Here is a 15,049-nt window from a genome sequence, read left to right as displayed (position 1 = left end):
GCACTTTCAGCAGTAACTCTTGGGCAGTGACAGAGGGGCTTAGTTTTCCTGGTTGTAGCTGGGTGCCTAGGCTTGATGCTAGATTTAGGGTCTTCACGCTGCTTGGATTTTGAATATAAACCTAACAGTAGCTTAGTTGGAAATGCAAGTTGATCTAGAGAACCCCTTGTGCTGGTCTACTTTGAGTCACACTCAGGGCCTGGGATTGTTGTCCTGCAGCAGGGTGTGTGTTCCCTCCCTTCCCAACAGCCTGCAGTGTTGCCCACCTCCCAGGCACCCACCTCCAACTCACTTCTGAAGCAAAATTTACTGATAGTCACACTAAGGTGAATCGATAGAATGAGTTCAAGGCAGGTTTTGCTGTCAAACTTAAATTTCAGTATGAAAATTTTTAAGTTTTCAAAACTTTTTGGTTTTGAATGTAGATAAATGTGCTAAATACATAGATGCTTTATTCTAGCCAATCAGGCTATAAAAGTACATTTCAGAACACTGGGGGTCCATCTCTCCAGAGATCCACAAGTTTTCCTTTATAGCACAAGAACAAAAGGGACCATACTGTGGGGCCATCAGGACACTAAACTCACAGTGCCAGGATAGCATAGAGTTTCTGTAAACCTCATCATTTGCCAAGTTGTATATTCCAGTTTCTTGAACTTGCTATCTTACCTACTCCTGATGTCTCTTTCTCTTTCAGTCACAGTACAAGAGTCACTTTGTTGCAGCCAGTTTAAGTAATCAGAAGGCTGGAAGCTCTGCTGCTGGGGCAAGTGGGTGGACTAGTGCAGGGAGCTTGAATTCTGTTCCAACTAACTCAGCACAACAGGGCCATAACAGTCCTGACAGCCCCGTCACCAGTGCCGCCAAGGGCATCCCAGGCTTTGGCAATACTGGCAACATCAGTGGTGCCCCTGTGACCTACCCGTCTGCCGGAGCCCAAGGAGTCAACAACACAGCTTCAGGGAATAACAGCCGAGAAGGGACTGGGGGCAGCAACGGGAAAAGAGAGAGATATACTGAGAACCGGGGCAGCAGCCGTCACAGTCACGGAGAGACTGGCAATCGGCATAGCGATAGTCCACGTCACGGAGATGGTGGTCGCCATGGAGATGGATACCGCCATCCAGAAAGCAGCAGCCGTCATACTGATGGCCATCGGCACGGGGAGAACAGACATGGAGGAAGCGCAGGCCGGCATGGGGAGAACCGGGGTACAAATGATGGTCGGAATGGGGAAAGCAGGAAAGAAGCTTGTAATCGTGAGAGCAAGATGGAGCCCAAGATGGAACCCAAAGTGGACAGCAGCAAGATGGACAAGGTGGACAGCAAGACAGATAAGACAGCTGACGGCTTTGCTGTCCCAGAGCCGCCTAAACGCAAGAAAAGTCGATGGGACAGTTAGAGGGGATGTGCTAAAGCGTGGAATCAGTTGTCCTTAATTTTTAGAAAGATTTTGGTAACTAGGTGTCTCAGGGCTGGGTTGGGGTCCAAAGTGTAAGGACCCCCTGCCCTTAGTGGAGAGCTGGAGCTTGGAGACATTACCCCTTCATCAGAAGGAATTTTCGGATGTTTTCTTGGGAAGCTGTTTTGGTCCTTGGAAGCAGTGAGAGCTGGGAAGCTTCTTTTGGCTCTAGGTGAGTTGTCATGAGGGTAAGTTGAGGTTATCTTGGGATAAAGGGCCTTCTAGGGCACAAAACTCACTCTAGGTTTATATTATATGTAGCTTATATTTTTTACTAAGGTGTCACCTTATAAGCATCTATAAATTGACTTCTTTTTCTTAGTTGTATGGCCAGGCAGTCCCCATTTTAGGAGTTGGCTTCTGCAAATTCAGTCCATTGAGCTAACTGTTGGGGAGCAATTTGGTAGTTATAGACATTTGCAGGGAAGGGAGATGTCTGATTCTAAATGGGAGTTGATGCTCAAGTCCCCAGCCAGTTTTGCATCCAGCCCTGAGACAGGTAGGAAACACCTTTCAGACCCAGGCTCTGAAGATTCCCAGAAGCCACAAGGATTGAAGGGAAAAGGTGATCCTGGTAACTGTTCCAGGATTGCTCCAGGTTTGAGATGGTATTGCTAAATTTAAAATTAAACAAGAAACCCAACAACAGCTTTTAAAGTGTCTTCTATTTCATTGTATTTTTTTTAACTTGCCCCAATGATAGAAAAGTCTTTTGCTGAAATGATTTTGATGATTTTTGTTTATCTTGTTTATAAAAAGGAAAAGAAATATACAAACTTTGACTTTTGTGACTTTGTGAAGGTTTCTTTAAGATGTGCATTCCTTTCTGCTTGCTCTCTAGTAAATGTTTTACTACCGGGACCTGTGGATCGTTTGTCATTTCTGTCTATGAATTGGTACATATTAAGCTGGGACTTAAGAATAGTGCCGCACACAGTGTAGGGACAGATGTAGGGAAGTGCTTATTAAAACTGTCAGAAAAGACAACTCTTCCATTATCCTGGTTTTATTCAGGAATAGGATGGGGCGGGGAGGGCTTAAGTGGCCCACATGTCCAGGTGTAGACTGACTACATTGAGTATCGCTCCAACACCGAACTTCCTTTTAACAGTTTAAAAAAAGGGTCATGAGTCTGTCAACACAGTTCAGCAGTGTTTTCATGGGAGACCTAACTTCAGGCAGGCAGGAGGACATCCTCCTCTCTGCTCAGGACCACCACGGGAGTTCTAGGCACTCCACCTCACTGTTCCTCAGACAGCTGTGATGTGAGCAGGGGCTAGGCTGGTAATCAAGGGGGCCAGACTGAGCCATGCCACACCCTTCCTCCTAGTCCCCATGCTCTCCTGGGAACCTGGTAGCTCTGCTTACTTCCGTTTGTGTTTTTTCTTTTGTTCCTTACGTTGCTGTGCTCTTTGGTCCTTCTTCATCCTTGAGTCCACCACCTTGAAATGACCTCTGACTCCAGCTGGCCGGCGCACTTTGCGGCCCACACCTTTTTTGGCTACAACGTAGGTGACATGGCGTTTCTCCTTGCCAAGCCCAGCCTTCTTGTAGAGACTACAGGGGGGAAGAGAAGAGGTTAGAGGCTTGCTTTCTGCTGCACTTTTAGCCCTGCGTACCTTTGTGGTGTCCTCCCTCCCATTACCTTCGCAGCTGTGCCACTTTCTCTCGTTCTGAGATGTCCACTGTGTTCACCACAGCTTCTGCCTTCTTCCTGGTCTGCTCCAGCCTCTTCAGCATCTGCAAAGGAACCTGTCAGGTGACCTCTTCCCCATCCCCCCACCCCCACCCCACCCAATCTCTGGAGGCCCCATCACTTACCCTCCTTTTCTTTCTAGCCTTAGCCTCAGCCACCTTCTTGATGGGACGTGCATTGATTTCCCGCCAGCGTTTCCGGTAATACTCCACCTCCTTCTTACCAACAGGCAACTGTCGTATCCGGTGCTGCTTTTCCTCTTGCACAAACCACTCCGGAAGCTCCCCCTCATCCTCATTAAATGTGTACCTGAGTGGAAAGGACATCTGTCTGATATCCAACATTCCAGGCTTTCTAAAGAAATTACCAGACTGGGCACGGTGGCTCACGCCTGTAATCCCTGCACTTTGGGAGGATAAGGTGGGCAGATCACCTGAGGTCAGGAGTTTGAGACCAGCCTGGCCAACATGGCGAAACCCCATCTCTACTAAAAATACAAAAATTAGCTGGGCGTGGTGGTTGGCACCTGTAATCCCAGCTACTCAGAAGGCTGACACAGGAGAATCGCTTGAACCTGGAAGATGGAGGCTGCAGTGAGCCAAGATCGCGCCATTGCACTCCAGCCTGGGCGACAGAGCGAGACTCCATCTCAGAAAAAAAAATTACCCATTTACCCACCAGACCCTGGGTCACTCTTGATGAGTTTATGGCCCCTTTACCGGTTGAAGGAGTTATCTATGAGGTCTCTCTTGGCCTTTTTGGAAGAGGCAATAACAGCACCTAGAGCAAGGCCTTCGGGGTCCAGTATCCGATGTTTCGCTAGAGAGGGAAGGAGAAAGGTCAAAGCTCAGTTCCCAATACTGAGACTTCCAGTGGTCTTTTCTCATTCCACTGCATACAGAGCTCTCACCTGGGTCCTCAATAGGCACTATCTCAAACCCGTCATCATCTGACTTAGGCCCACGGCTTCGCTTCTTACCACGGAGGGGTTCCCAGCTGTGAAGAGGGGAGGACTCTGAGTGATTCCACCACTCTGTACTACTCAGACCGCACTCCCACAGAATTTGCAAAAATCCTGCCATGCAGGCTGTACCCCAGACCAGTTAAATCAGGATCATCAGTACAGTATTTTTAACCCTCCCCATGTGCAGCCAAGATTAAGAACCCCCAATTTAGAGAAATGGTTCAAGCCACCGCTTCCTTTCCATCCCTTCTCTCAGCTGCAACTACTCACCTCTCTTCTTCCTCACTGCTACTACTGCTGTCACTGTCTGAGATGCCGTCCTTTTCTTCCCCTTCAAGGCCAGTGGCAGCTTCTGTCCCCAAAGAAGCCTCTGTTCCCTTAGGGGCTTCATCTTGGTACACGGGAGACATTGTCTCAGTCTTCAAACAGGAAGGTGGTGTCTGTGGCAGCTGCTGCTGCCGTCCCTTCCGCCGGTTCTCAAATAACAGCTGGGCCTGACTGATCTCCAGGGCCTCATCGGCATCGTCCTCGATCCCAGCAAAGCTGCCCTGTGATAGAACATCAGCTGCCCTTCTCCCAAGGAAGACTCATCTCCCCGCAGTCTTGCCCCCGGCCTCTCCTTACCTTTGAGAACCACAGGTTGGCTTGTTCTTCCTGTATTACTGCCTTTTCCTCCAGTGGTACCAGCAGTGGATTCTCCTCCTCCTCCTCCTCTTTATCATCTTGCACTTCAGTAAGTCGCATACTGCAGACCCAAAGGAAAGTAGGGGGCTCAGAGACCCAGATTGCCTGGAGCCCTTGCTGCCCTACTCAGGCTCTGGTAGTACCCACCCTAACACTTCCTCAGAGTGGCAGCATTCCCTTTGGTGCACACGTGCCCCTTACCGCTTTTGGTCCCTTAGACCCTGATGTCCCCTGACTCCTGCCAGCTCCTCTGGATCCAGGTCACTATCCAGAGATGTGTCATCACCGTCGTCCTCAACATCTGACACATAGATATCATCCCTTGGCAGATCGGACAGAAATGTGTCTGCTGCACTCATATCCCCTTGTGTTACTTCCTCTAATAACTGAAGTGTAACAGAAACAAAGGTAAACTATTTAAAAGGACATATACTGTTTTTTTTTCTGTGTCCCTCACCTCAGTCTATGCTCAGCAGCACTAGAAAGAACACTGGCAAATCTATTATCCTTTCACAGATGGGAAAGCTCAGATCCAGGGTAGTGAATGGCCTGTTTACAACATCCCGTTCTAGGCTGGGTTACTGATCTATCCCACTCAGCTGTCTTGTCTCAGTGGTATCACAAATAGGTCTTAAGGAAGGTACCTACAGCCCACATAGCACCAAATCTTAACATATTCTACAACACTGGTTTTCCTTTAAAAATTATTCTCAGCATCTCAATCACCTCCTGAGAATACCGTCTACACAGTTTGTTTCCACTGAATAAAAGGGGCCCAGCCAACATACATCCAACAAAACTGTTCCACTTAAACCAATTGTCAGAACCTTTTATTTTTCCTCATGGTAAAGATACTAGGCTGGGTATGGTGGCTCACACCTGTAATCTCAGCACTTTGGGAGGCTGAGGCAGGAGGATTGCTTGATGCCAGGAGTTTGAGGCTGCAGTGAGTCATGATGGCACCACTGAACTCCAGCCTGGGTGACAAAACAAGATCTTGTCTCAAAGGAAAAACTCCAACTACTATTTCCTGAGTGTTTATCACATATGAGGGATTACACCTATCTTTTTTTATTCCTCACCAAAAACTCTAGTAGGTAGGTTCTATTATTGTTTTACAGATGAGGAAACTGAGGCAGCAAGGATAAGTGGTAGTCAGCTCAGTCACTTCACAAAGCTCCAGGTGGTAGAGCTGGGAAGGAAACCTGAGCCTGTGTCTGCTCTAGGGCCACCATGCTCTACTGCCCTCCTGTACAACAAAAATGACCTGATTATGACACTCCCACACATAAGCCACAAAAGTTCATTTTGTTTGTGACCCTGATTTTGTCAGGAAAAACATGTTCTTCAGTATTCAGTGGAAGTACCCTAATGCGAGTGCTCACTTAGTCTCAATGAACTAAAGAATGCTGCTCCCCTCTGAGGGAGATCCTCTATTCATCTGTGCTTGAAACTCAAGTAACCTGGCAGCATCTACTATAACCTAAGTTCTTTTCTGATGTTCTAGTTCTTCAAGAATAAATCTATCGGCCGGGCGCGGTGGCTCACGCCTGTAATCCCAGCACTTTGGGAGGCCAAGGAGGGCGGATCATGAGGTCAGGAGGTCGAGACCATCCTGGCTAACACGGTGAAACCCCGTCTCTACTAAAAATACAAAAAATTAGCCAGGCATGGTGGTAGGCGCCTGTAGTCCCAGCTACTCGGGAGGCTGAGGCAGGAGAATGGTGTGAACGTGGAAGGCGGAGCTTGCAGTGAGCTGAGATCATGCCACTGCACTCCAGCTTGGGCAACAGAGCAAGACTCCGTCTCAAAAAAAAAAAGAATATCACACTCATCTATCTACCTAACTCATCCTTTTTGGTTTATGTTTCTTTGTGGCCTTATACTCACCAAGGCACCCTGTGGTGAAGACAGCAACCACAGCCTATCGTTCGGCAACCTAAAAAGACATTCAACACCCCCCACCTCCAAACACCCAAACAGATCCTTCTGTCTCCTAAACCTGCACCCCCAATGCCGCCTCACCTGGTGACCCCGGATGGTGCGCAAGGAGAACATGCCAGTCTCCCCCTCGTCTGCAATGGAAACCCCAGGCAGATCCATCTTCAGCTCCACACGCTCCCGCTGCTTTCTCTGCTCACGCAACAGCTTCTTTTTCTTCCTGAGGGGGTGGATTGAGGGAGTAAAACCGGCCCAGCTCCAAAGAGTTTCTATCCATGCCTTGCATTTTCTTCTCCCATCTTCACACAGTCCCTGCGTTGGGGAACTCCAAGCTCTACCCCAGCTCCTCTCACCTCTTCAATTCCGCCACCTCCTGGGCCTTCATTTCTGCCAAGGTCTGGTTCAGTTGTTCCTCCTCCTCCTCTTCCTCCTCCTCCTTAGAGGGCTGCTTTGTGGTTCCAGCTGTTGAGTCCTCCTCATCACCTTCATCTTCCTCTCCAGAGCTGAGGCTGGCAAAACAGTCCCAAGAGTTGGGTTATTTTCCCAGACTCTTCCCCTGGACACCAGGTCCACACCTGCCTCGCTGTGTTCTCTCCTCACCTGATGTCCAGTGCCTTTGCTTGTTCTTTCAGCTTCTTGGCCACATATCGCCGAAGTTTTGTTCTCCAGTTTAGTAGCGACCTGCCCCAGAGATACTATTACTGATCTTGCCATCTCCCTCTTTGTCCCCGCCCCCTTCTGTTTTAGGCTCACTACCCACCTTTCGGGCTTCGGCTACATAAATCAAAAGGCTTAGGCCCCCATCCCAAACCTTTAGCACAGCAATATCCTCTTCCCAGAGGTCCAACATCATGGCCTTTCCCTGCCTCCAGGGCTCCTGGCCCCCATGCCCACCCCACTCCATACCTGAGCTCCTTGCGCCCCAACACTCTGATGTCCTGACAGCACACCCGTATGTCCTCAGTGGTAGCTGGATGCTGTGCCAACTCTTCATCGTCTACCATGATCTGTTTGGGAGGATGGAAAGGTGTCAGGGGAGATTCTCAGGCTATGTTTCTGGGGCTACCTCATGTCCCTCAAGGCTGGAGACTCACTTCGCTGGCCTTGGAAAGGAAGTCAACAGGGTTGGCAGCTCGGAGGAAGTCAGTGACTGAGGTACGGTGATAGAGAGTGAGGTCACCCTCAGCATAGCCTTCAGCCTTAGGGAGGAAAAGAGAGAAGCTTGGTCAGGCCCTTCTAAGGTACCTGCAGGACCCACCAGGCCCAACCTCCCTAGAGTTCCAGGACCAAGAGTGACCCCATTCCCCAAAACACACCTTTGGCTTCTTCTTAGTCACCAATTCAGTAACGGTCTTAGCCTGAACTTCAACCTCCTTAAACGCAAATTTGGGGTCAAAGAATTTACTGTCAACCTTGTCAGGGGCCAGGAATCCTAAAAATGACAGGGTATATTAAAAAGTGTGCTTTGGGAGTTGGGAGCCTGGATCAAGAGAAAGGAAATGATGCCCACCTTGGCAGACTACAAAGATCTCTGCAGATTCATGGCGAGAGGCTTGGGGCTTGGTGGCCTGGACACGGCGGAACAGCTGCTGAAAGATCCATAGCAGAGGCTGATAGTCACGAGAACGGAAAACCTTTGTGATGAAGCTGCCACCACGGGCCAAAAAGTCACAAGCCAAACGTAGAGCCATCAGTGTCAAATGGGCTGTAGGATAGAGACAATTAGTTGAGGCACTCTGCAGCCCAGGAGGGCATGCGCCCACCTCCACCATCACCTGATCTCCAAGCACCACATTCCCTGTACCTTGTGAGTAAGCATCATGGACCCAGCTAGCCCCAACGTTGGGGGCCCCATCATTGAGCACAACATCAACCTTCCAGGTCTTCAGCTCCTTCCTCAGGGCCTAAAGAGAAGAAAAGGAACTATGGAAACAGAAACACGGGAATGGCCCTGGTTCAGCCATTTGTCCATCTAGTCATTTGCTGAGTGCCCATCATGGGCCAAATGCAGTACCAGGCACAGGAGATACAATAGTAAACAAAAACAGTATGTCTCTACCTTCATGGAGATTACAGTCTGACACTGAGTTCACAGAAGACTTCACTAAAGATCTCTGCCCTTCTCCCAATTCCAAACACCTTTATCCCTGACTCTAAATAAAGCCTGGAGTGGACACTACGAATGCCATAGGTCTTGTCACACAGATGTCAGGCAAGAATGTGCTCAAAGCACGGTAAAAAGGAAAAACTTGCCTTTAGAGGATTTCAGGGATGTAGATGTTTCCGTATAAAGGGGGAAGGAAGAGAGAGACTCCTATTACCTGCCTACAACGTTCTGTTGTGATGTCCTCCTGAAGAGTCACCACATTGGGGAGAGGCTTGATTGGAACCAGGTCCACTCCTGGAAGAAATCAGGTCAGAGTATTCTAAAAGGCTGCCTCAAGCAGGGAGGAGAGAAATACAGGACAAAATACCTTATACACCCACCCCTTAAAACACCAAGGAGAGCTGTCCGTTACTCACCCACAATAAGGCTGGATACAGGCATAAACTTGGCAGCTACCTGCAGCCTATAAAAGGAACAGAAATTTAAAAACCTAGAGCCATCCTTTTCCCCCTCTTGGCAACTGATCTCTCATCCCTGGTGTTACGTGCACTGGCCAAAGCATGTCATAGGCACGTATTCCAAGCCCTTTCTCTGCAATCAAGAAAGGAAACGGCCCCCAAGAGGACCGGGATTCGGGTTCCCCTCCCGCAATGAAACTGGAAGCCATCCCAGCTCAGAACCCAGAAAGCGGCCACCAGGAGCAACCTGTGGCGAGTGTTACGAACCATCCCCCTGGCGCAGCACACAGGTCCAGCAAGGCTCGGGCTTTCTGCAGGAACTGAAAGCGGCGATTGAGCTGGATCAGCTTGAAAGCAGATCGGGAACGGTAACCTGGAAAAACAACCAAATGCGCAAACTGCTTCACTAGTAGGATTTCTCCGGCCTCGCAACCGACCACCCCTTCTGCAGGAGAGGTACATAACGGTCGGAAAGAGCAGGCGAACCGGGCAGAGATCGCTCGCTCGCTCGCTCGCAGACTGAGCGAATCCGGACTCACCCGTCTCCTTTGCCAAGTGATAAAACTTGTCTCGTCGGCTCTTGCCAACTTTGCCCTTCTTGCCCATGGTGGAAAGGGGGAGTATCGCTCAATCTGGGGAGAAAGTAGAAGTTGGGAACGTCTCTTTCCGGAGCACCAGATTCCACTTCCAGTTTCCCACTTCCCGCAGCAATTCGACCCCGCGCCCCTCTCCGCACCCTACCAAGACCCAGCGCCGCTTTCCCCACACTTGGAACCGCACAAGTATGCAGCTAACGTACTTCCGCTTCCGCTTGCGTCCCCTGCGTCCCTGGCTCTAGGTTTTCCGCCATTTTGAGTGTGGCCATAGATTGTTCTCGATACTCTGTCCTTGGGTTTTGTAAGTTTAAAGTTGAGACTAGGAAGGCATATTACAAGAACTATAAACAGAGTTTCAATGAGGCAACACTGAGGAGGAGTTCTACTCCTTCCTTATCCCCTTCCAAAGCCCCTGAACTCGAGTAGCCGCCCCTCCCATCATGGTCCCCTTAGTGTGGTCTCGCCGCACACCCCGCCCATTGACCCGGAATTCTTCTCTGACTGGTCTTCAGGTCCCAAGCCTCCGCTTCCGCGCTTGCGCGCCAAGACGGCTCGGATGCCGGCGGTCTCTGCTGAAGAGAGAAGATGGCGCTTGACGGACCAGAGCAGGTATGGCGGGTGCAGTGGCGGCCCGGCAGGTTACGGGGCTCGGTGCGGATCGAGCGTGATCTGAGTGGAGAGCGGGCCGGGGCAGGAGCGTCGGGTGGGTCGGAGGTGGCTGGACCAGTCCAGGCTGGACGCTGCCTGCGACCGGATCTGCTGTGTCAGCGCCGCCCTCGGTGAGTCAGGGCAAGGCTGGGAGAGGAAGACGCGGTAGAAGCGGAGTGAGGGAAGCGATGGGCGCGGGAATGGCCGGCCCACGGGTCGCAGGAGACGGGACGCCAGTCCTTTGGCTCCGTTCCGCTGGCTCCGTCGTCAGTACTGACACCTCGGGCTTGTAGAGCACTTCACGCAGTGCAAAGCGCCCCCCGTCTATATCATATCGCCTCTCGGTCCTCCTAAAAGTCGTATGAGGTAGGCGGCGTTCCCATTCTTTTATTTTAGTCCTGGGAAAATGGAGGGTTCCAAGGGAGGGAGGGATTAGAACCCAGATCCTGAGCCTCCGAAGTCCAAACTTTTTCTACTACGCAAAGCTACGTGGTGTCAAGCCTTATTCAAAGTGCCCTGCAAGTGGCTTTACCCCCTCGGATGTTTAACCTGTCGTTTAAGACTCACTCTGTGTTTTCAGATGGAGCTGGAGGAGGGGAAGGCAGGCAGCGGACTCCGCCAATATTATCTGTCCAAGATTGAAGAACTCCAGGTGAGGACGGACTCCAGAGGGAGCTAGGAAGGGGGATGATGGGGGATGGAAACGGACTTCCACAAATCCATCTAATTCCTTTGGGAGTGCAGTGGAAGAAGCTGCTGCTTCTCCTTTCTTGTTTGTTTCTTAGCTAGTAGGGTGTATGTATCAGAAGTAAGCAATCTCTTGTTCTCCTCCAGTCCCATCTCTTTGAGGGTCTTAGCATTCACAGTTTGTTACACATCTTCGAGTCAAATCTTAATAGTAAAGGTACCTCTAGCCAAAGGTCAACCCTTTTGGAAGAAGCCCGAATGAAAAGGATTCTTATAAAAGGGAAACATAAGCTCAGGAGTTGAAATTTATCACCAAGAGGTTGGGTGAGGGTGAAGTGAGAATGTGAGGAAGGGCATCATTGAGGGATCTGGACAATGCTAATTCCATAGAGACTGAATGAAAGAAATTGGGCAACCCAGAGCCCTAGCCTAAAGCGCTAAACCATAGAAAAAGGACCGTTTATGTTGTTAATCAAATGTTTGTGTTACCAGTAAGGCTTCCAGCAGTAAGGTATGGCTTCCAGTAGTAAGCCTTACAGACAACATAAACAGTAGTCTGTTAGTGTTAGTGTTACGTTACAGTGTTACAGTAGGCTGTTAGTAGTTTAACTTTGGACAGGTCCATGGATTTTCAATTTCACCCTAACCCCCTGCGTTGTTCAAGTGTCAACTGTAATATAAATTGGATGGGGGAAAGCCACAAAAGACAATTCTGAATTCCAAGTGCATTTGCAGGTATTATGTTTAGTTTACCATTTTTGAATGCTTTTTCATGTGTTTTTATTCGTTCACCTTAGTAGTCTTGAAGCAGGGTAGCTGGTGCTATACCCATGTGCCATTTGGTAACAGATCTAGATTTTTAAAAATAGATTGTCTCACCTTTACTTTGCTTTTGATTAACAGCGGCTGGGCTAGAACTCAGGCTTCTCACCTAACAATCTTTCCACCAGGTGTTGTTGCCTTCCTGCAAGAAATTTGGTGTTACATGAGCCAGCTGTAACTTTTCTCCATTAGATTCTGTTATTCCTGGACCAGTATTGGACAAGCAGCTTTCTTTGATGGCTGCTGTAAGCTCCAGAGGGACTCTTGGAGGACAGGGCAGGGTCATTAGGATCATACTGGAGAATGTGAAACAACATGCAGGTGCCCTGTGCCCTTCCCTCAGCTCATTCAGACCTGTGAGGTCTTGGCCAAGATCCTACCTCCTCCTATCTCCTACCCTTGAGTAATGGAATTTGTCTCTTGTCCGCCACAGCTGATTGTGAATGATAAGAGCCAAAACCTCCGGAGGCTGCAGGCACAGAGGAATGAACTAAATGCTAAAGGTGAGTGGAGAAAGATGGGAAGCCACATGTGGGCAGTTTGTCTGAGGTCTGTCCTAATCTCCCTGCACTGTGTCTTCACAGCAGTGCTTACTGTTTTCTCCCTGTCATCATCTAGTAGTTTCACATGCATCTCTTTTTTCTGAGCCCCATTGTAGCCTCCTTAAAGACATGAATTTTGACCTTTGGCCTTCCTTTAATAAGAGTGATGCTTAGCTCATGCACGTAGAATTGGGTCCTGGAGACTCCAAAGGAGTAGCTAGGTGACCACCGTGTCTGTTTGCCATCTAGTTCGCCTATTGCGGGAGGAGCTACAGCTGCTGCAGGAGCAGGGCTCCTATGTGGGGGAAGTAGTCCGGGCCATGGATAAGAAGAAAGTGTTGGTCAAGGTAAAAGCAGCATGACCCCAGGGACCAGCTCGGTCTCCACTGCAATCCCACCCCTTTGTGTGTAGCCTCGGGAGACAGGGTTCTGTGTTCTGTCAAGGTATTGTGGGATTCTCGTAGGTCTTCCTGGGTAGGATTAGTGATTTGGTGGCTGTCAAGGAAGGTCATGAGCCCTTGTTTCTTTAGGTGCATCCTGAAGGTAAATTTGTTGTAGACGTGGACAAAAACATTGACATCAATGACGTGAGTGTAGCAGGTGAGGTGGTGGTGGTGGTGGGGTCAGCTCTTACTGTACCACTTCTGAAACTTGCCCCCTTCACCCAGGTGACACCCAATTGCCGGGTGGCTCTAAGGAATGACAGCTACACTCTGCACAAGATCCTGCCCAACAAGGTAGACCCATTAGTGTCACTGATGATGGTGGAGAAAGTACCAGATTCAACTTATGAGATGATTGGTGGACTGGACAAACAGATCAAGGAGATCAAAGAAGTGATTGAGCTGCCTGTTAAGCATCCTGAGCTCTTCGAAGCACTGGGCATTGCTCAGCCCAAGGTGAGGAGCAGGGCTTCTCTGAGAGGGCCAAGCTGTACTTACTCCTCCTGCCCCAGCCAGCCCTACTGCAGGGGTTGGGGAGGCACCGGGATAGGCTGCATCTTGCTTGGGCTGGCCCTCCCCCTGAAAAGAGTGGCCGGGGAAGTGTTCCTAGGGCGGTGAGGTGGTTTGGATAGAAGGGACCTTGATGTTCATTTTTTTTTTTTTTTGTATCCCTAACATCTAGCAAGGGACCCAGCACTCGGTAAATGAGGGATGTAGCTTTCTGCCCTGAGTCCTGCTGTTCCCTTGTAGGGAGTGCTGCTGTATGGACCTCCAGGCACTGGGAAGACACTGTTGGCCCGGGCTGTGGCTCATCATACGGACTGTACCTTTATTCGTGTCTCTGGCTCTGAATTGGTACAGAAATTCATAGGGGAAGGTAACCATGGCTAGCAATGTGAGAAACAAGAGGTAGGGGTAGGGGGTTAGAGAGCTAATAAGCTAATAAGCTCCCTAACACCAGCTCGGCCTCCACACAGGGGCAAGAATGGTGAGGGAGCTGTTTGTCATGGCACGGGAACATGCTCCGTCTATCATCTTCATGGACGAAATCGACTCCATTGGCTCCTCGCGGCTGGAGGGGGGTTCTGGAGGGGACAGTGAAGTGCAGCGCACGATGCTGGAGTTGCTCAACCAGCTCGACGGCTTTGAGGCCACCAAGAACATCAAGGTAAGGTGGTAGCATCCTTGGGATGGGCCCAGGGAAGCCCTGGGTGCCACGCAGGCTGAGGAAGAGCTTTAGCTGATCCCCACTTGCTTTCTCTGCTCAGGTTATCATGGCTACTAATAGGATTGATATCCTGGACTCGGCACTCCTTCGCCCAGGGCGCATTGACAGAAAAATTGAATTCCCACCCCCCAATGAGGAGGTTTGTGATGGACACTGTGCACAGTGGCTCTGGCTGTGGGGGTGGGGTTTGGGGCTCAGGCTTTTCCTTGCCATCTCCAGGCCCGGCTGGACATTTTGAAGATTCATTCTCGGAAGATGAACCTGACCCGGGGGATCAACCTGAGAAAAATTGCTGAGCTCATGCCGGGAGCATCAGGGGCTGAAGTGAAGGTAATTGGAGTACCCACCGAAAACAGGGCAGAGGCAGGAAGCTCTGGGCTCAAGGGCCACAGATGAGGGGCACAGCAGTGGGGCCTCAATTTCTTTTTCCTGTTCAGGGTGTGTGCACAGAAGCTGGCATGTATGCCCTGCGAGAACGGCGAGTCCATGTCACTCAGGAGGACTTTGAGATGGCAGTAGCCAAGGTATAGGCCTCCATCTTTGTGCCTTTGCCAGTGGTGGCTCTGGGGCAGTGGGCTAGGGCATGTGTGTGTTCGTAACTTAACGTTCATTCTCTCTCCCACCCCTAGGTCATGCAGAAGGACAGTGAGAAAAACATGTCCATCAAGAAATTATGGAAGTGAGTGGACAGCCTTTGTGTGTATCTCTCCAATAAAGCTCTGTGGGCCAAGTCCTCTAGGACTCCAGTCTGTTAATGAGGGCTGTGCTGTT

The 15,049-nt window shown here is 50.0% G+C and overlaps 3 protein-coding genes across 7 annotated transcripts in view; 2 read left to right on the top strand and 1 right to left on the bottom strand.

Annotated features, from left to right (window-relative positions):
* DDX42 (DEAD-box helicase 42) overlaps positions 1-2,323 on the top strand; it is a 48,541-nt gene extending 46,218 nt beyond the window's left edge. For all 3 annotated transcript variants that reach the window (XM_055386856.2, XM_004041169.5, XM_063706193.1), the window contains one exon: positions 698-2,323. In XM_055386856.2, coding sequence (XP_055242831.1) covers positions 698-1,402 — 705 coding nt within the window. In that variant the 3' untranslated portion in view covers positions 1,403-2,323. The remainder of the gene's footprint in view (positions 1-697) is intronic.
* A 129-nt stretch (positions 2,324-2,452) lies between these two features.
* FTSJ3 (FtsJ RNA 2'-O-methyltransferase 3) lies at positions 2,453-10,479 on the bottom strand. 2 transcript variants are annotated; one of them, XM_055386858.2, is made up of 21 exons: positions 10,112-10,479; positions 9,852-9,944; positions 9,580-9,685; positions 9,271-9,317; positions 9,069-9,148; positions 8,552-8,651; positions 8,258-8,452; positions 8,064-8,179; positions 7,842-7,946; positions 7,654-7,754; positions 7,348-7,428; positions 7,101-7,256; positions 6,832-6,967; positions 5,008-5,192; positions 4,747-4,867; positions 4,393-4,670; positions 4,069-4,154; positions 3,878-3,977; positions 3,284-3,467; positions 3,108-3,202; positions 2,453-3,019 (listed from the first exon to the last, which is right to left on the bottom strand). In XM_055386858.2, exons 2-21 carry the CDS (start codon positions 9,916-9,918, stop codon positions 2,827-2,829), a joined length of 2,532 nt encoding a protein of 843 aa, XP_055242833.2. In that variant the 5' UTR covers positions 9,919-9,944; positions 10,112-10,479; the 3' UTR covers positions 2,453-2,826. The 2 variants fall into 2 exon arrangements, with proteins under 2 accessions (XP_055242833.2, XP_004041216.5); XM_004041168.5 differs by having other exon boundaries at positions 10,054-10,392.
* PSMC5 (proteasome 26S subunit, ATPase 5) lies at positions 10,393-15,011 on the top strand. Of its 2 annotated transcripts, none has more exons than XM_004041173.4 (12): positions 10,393-10,517; positions 11,137-11,208; positions 12,499-12,568; positions 12,857-12,954; positions 13,138-13,194; positions 13,276-13,506; positions 13,801-13,927; positions 14,028-14,218; positions 14,319-14,417; positions 14,498-14,608; positions 14,716-14,802; positions 14,908-15,011. In XM_004041173.4, the coding sequence occupies exons 1-12, from the start codon at positions 10,494-10,496 to the stop codon at positions 14,959-14,961; spliced, it is 1,221 nt and encodes a 406-aa protein (XP_004041221.1). In that variant the 5' UTR covers positions 10,393-10,493; the 3' UTR covers positions 14,962-15,011. The 2 variants fall into 2 exon arrangements, with proteins under 2 accessions (XP_004041221.1, XP_004041222.1); XM_004041174.5 differs by lacking the exon at positions 10,393-10,517 and adding an exon at positions 10,719-10,922.
* Positions 15,012-15,049: the final 38 nt, after the last annotated feature.

This window comes from Gorilla gorilla, chromosome 4 (genome assembly GCF_029281585.2).
Source record: "Gorilla gorilla gorilla isolate KB3781 chromosome 4, NHGRI_mGorGor1-v2.1_pri, whole genome shotgun sequence".
In the NCBI taxonomy this organism is placed as follows: Eukaryota; Metazoa; Chordata; class Mammalia; order Primates; family Hominidae; genus Gorilla; species Gorilla gorilla.
The sequence above is the reverse complement of the archived record's forward strand: the minus strand, read 5'-3'. Positions and strand labels throughout refer to the sequence as shown.

What these genes read in the sequence shown, in the direction of transcription:
- FTSJ3 (XM_055386858.2), bottom strand. Translation starts at nt 9,918, where the DNA reads ATGGGCAAGAAGGGCAAAGTTGGCAAGAGCCGACGAGACAAGTTTTAT. An exon ending in GATCTTTGTAGTCTGCCAAG is followed by an intron (nt 8,180 to 8,257) that starts GTGGGCATCATT and finishes TGTCATTTTTAG; the next exon opens with GATTCCTGGCCCCTGACAAG. An exon ending in AGCAGTGAGGAAGAAGAGAG is followed by an intron (nt 4,155 to 4,392) that starts GTGAGTAGTTGC and finishes CCCTCTTCACAG; the next exon opens with CTGGGAACCCCTCCGTGGTA.
- PSMC5 (XM_004041173.4), top strand. Translation starts at nt 10,494, where the DNA reads ATGGCGCTTGACGGACCAGAGCAG. An exon ending in AGAAGAAAGTGTTGGTCAAG is followed by an intron (nt 12,955 to 13,137) that starts GTAAAAGCAGCA and finishes TTGTTTCTTTAG; the next exon opens with GTGCATCCTGAAGGTAAATT. An exon ending in CATCAGGGGCTGAAGTGAAG is followed by an intron (nt 14,609 to 14,715) that starts GTAATTGGAGTA and finishes TTTCCTGTTCAG; the next exon opens with GGTGTGTGCACAGAAGCTGG.